Source organism: Neopelma chrysocephalum, unplaced genomic scaffold (assembly GCF_003984885.1).
Source record: "Neopelma chrysocephalum unplaced genomic scaffold, ASM398488v2 Primary Assembly neopelma1_228, whole genome shotgun sequence".
NCBI classification, from domain to species: domain Eukaryota; kingdom Metazoa; phylum Chordata; class Aves; order Passeriformes; family Pipridae; genus Neopelma; species Neopelma chrysocephalum.
In genome coordinates, this window is record NW_020897890.1 from 20560 (window position 1) to 22004 (window position 1445).

Genomic DNA, 1445 nt, shown 5'->3' on the forward strand with positions numbered 1-1445 from the left:
AAAGCCCTTGGCGGGGTCAGGACCGGGGATGATGTGGACGCCAGGGATGGCTGGGCACGGGCACAGGGACCCCAAAGCCCTCGGCGGGGTCAGGACTGGGGATGATGCAGACCCTGGGGACAGCCAGGCACAGGCACAGGGATCCCAAAGCCCTCAGCAGGGTCAGGACTGGGACCAGGGATGACATGGACCCCAGGGACAGCCGGGCACAGGCACAGGGACCCCAAAGCCCTCGGCGGGGTCAGGACGGGGGATGATGTGGACGCCAGGGATGGCTGGGCACAGGCACAGGGACCCCAAAGTCCTCAGCGGGGTCAGGACAGGGGATGATGCGGACGCCAGGGACAGCCCGGTACGGGCACAGGGACCCCAAAGCCATTGGCGGGGTCAGGACCGGGGATGACGTGGATGCCAGGGATGGCTGGGCACGGGCACAGGGACCCCAAAGCCCTCGGCGGGGTCAGGACTGGGACCAGGGATGACACGGACCCCAGGGACAGCCGGGCACGGGCACAGGGACCCCAAAGCCCTCAGTGGGGTCAGGACTGGGGATGATGTGGACCCCGGGGACAGCCGGGCACAGGCACAGGGACCCCAAAGCCCTCGGTGGGGTCAGGACTGGGGATGACGGGGCCGGGCACAGGCACAGGGACCCCAAAGCCCTCGGCGGGGTCAGAACCAGAGATTATGGGGCCAGGCACAGGTACAGGGCCCCTCACCGCGTGCTGGGCGATGAGCTCCTCCAGCTGCTCGGCCTCCTCGGGCAGCGGCTCCTGGTCCCGCAGCCCCAGGGCCTCCTCGGCCGCCGTGATCCAGTCCAGGAGCTGCTCCGTCTCCTCCCGCTCGGCCGCCAGCGCGGCCGCCTGCGCCCGCAGCCGCTCGCCCTGCTGCTGGGCCCAGCTCAGCACCTGCGGGGCAGCCAGAGGGGTGCTGGGACACAGGATTGTCACCCTGCCGGGGACACCGAGGTGTCCCACCCCGAACAGACGCCGTGGGAGCCGCTGCTTTGGGGGGAAAAAAGGGGGGCACGAGGAGCCACGGCCACTCTGGCCACGGGACGGGATCAGGGACACCCCACCAGTGATGGGGTGGGGTAGGGACAAGGGGGGTCCATGTCCCACCATGACCACCCCCAGCCGGCAGCCCTGGTGACCGTGGGGCAGGGACGAGGGGGAGGGATGTGGGGCAGGACAGAGCTCCCGCTGGGCAGCTGGGGCAGGGCTGGGGTCTCTGCCCCCCAACCTGAGGAGGGTGCCCGGGTCTGTGCCCTCGCTATTCAGGGTGAGTGGGGCGAGGGGGGCAGCCCTGGGCAGATCCAGGGCAGATCCCGCAGGTCTCTCTGTTCAATGAGGGCTTTGTGTGGGATCACCCGAACCTGCCAGACCGGTCCCGGGAGCGCCGGGAGCCTCTCTCCTGCAAATCCCGGGAGGCTCCGGGAGCCTCTC

The 1445-nt window shown here is 70.0% G+C and overlaps 1 protein-coding gene across 1 annotated transcript in view; it reads right to left on the reverse strand.

The window, feature by feature from the left end:
• The window catches only part of LOC113977382 (microtubule-actin cross-linking factor 1-like), a 32340-nt gene that overhangs the window by 4850 nt on the left and 26045 nt on the right, over nt 1–1445 (reverse strand). Inside the window, exon 32 of the mRNA XM_027703461.1 lies at nt 720–908. Within this exon, the coding sequence (XP_027559262.1) occupies nt 720–908 (189 nt within the window). The remainder of the gene's footprint in view (nt 1–719; nt 909–1445) is intronic.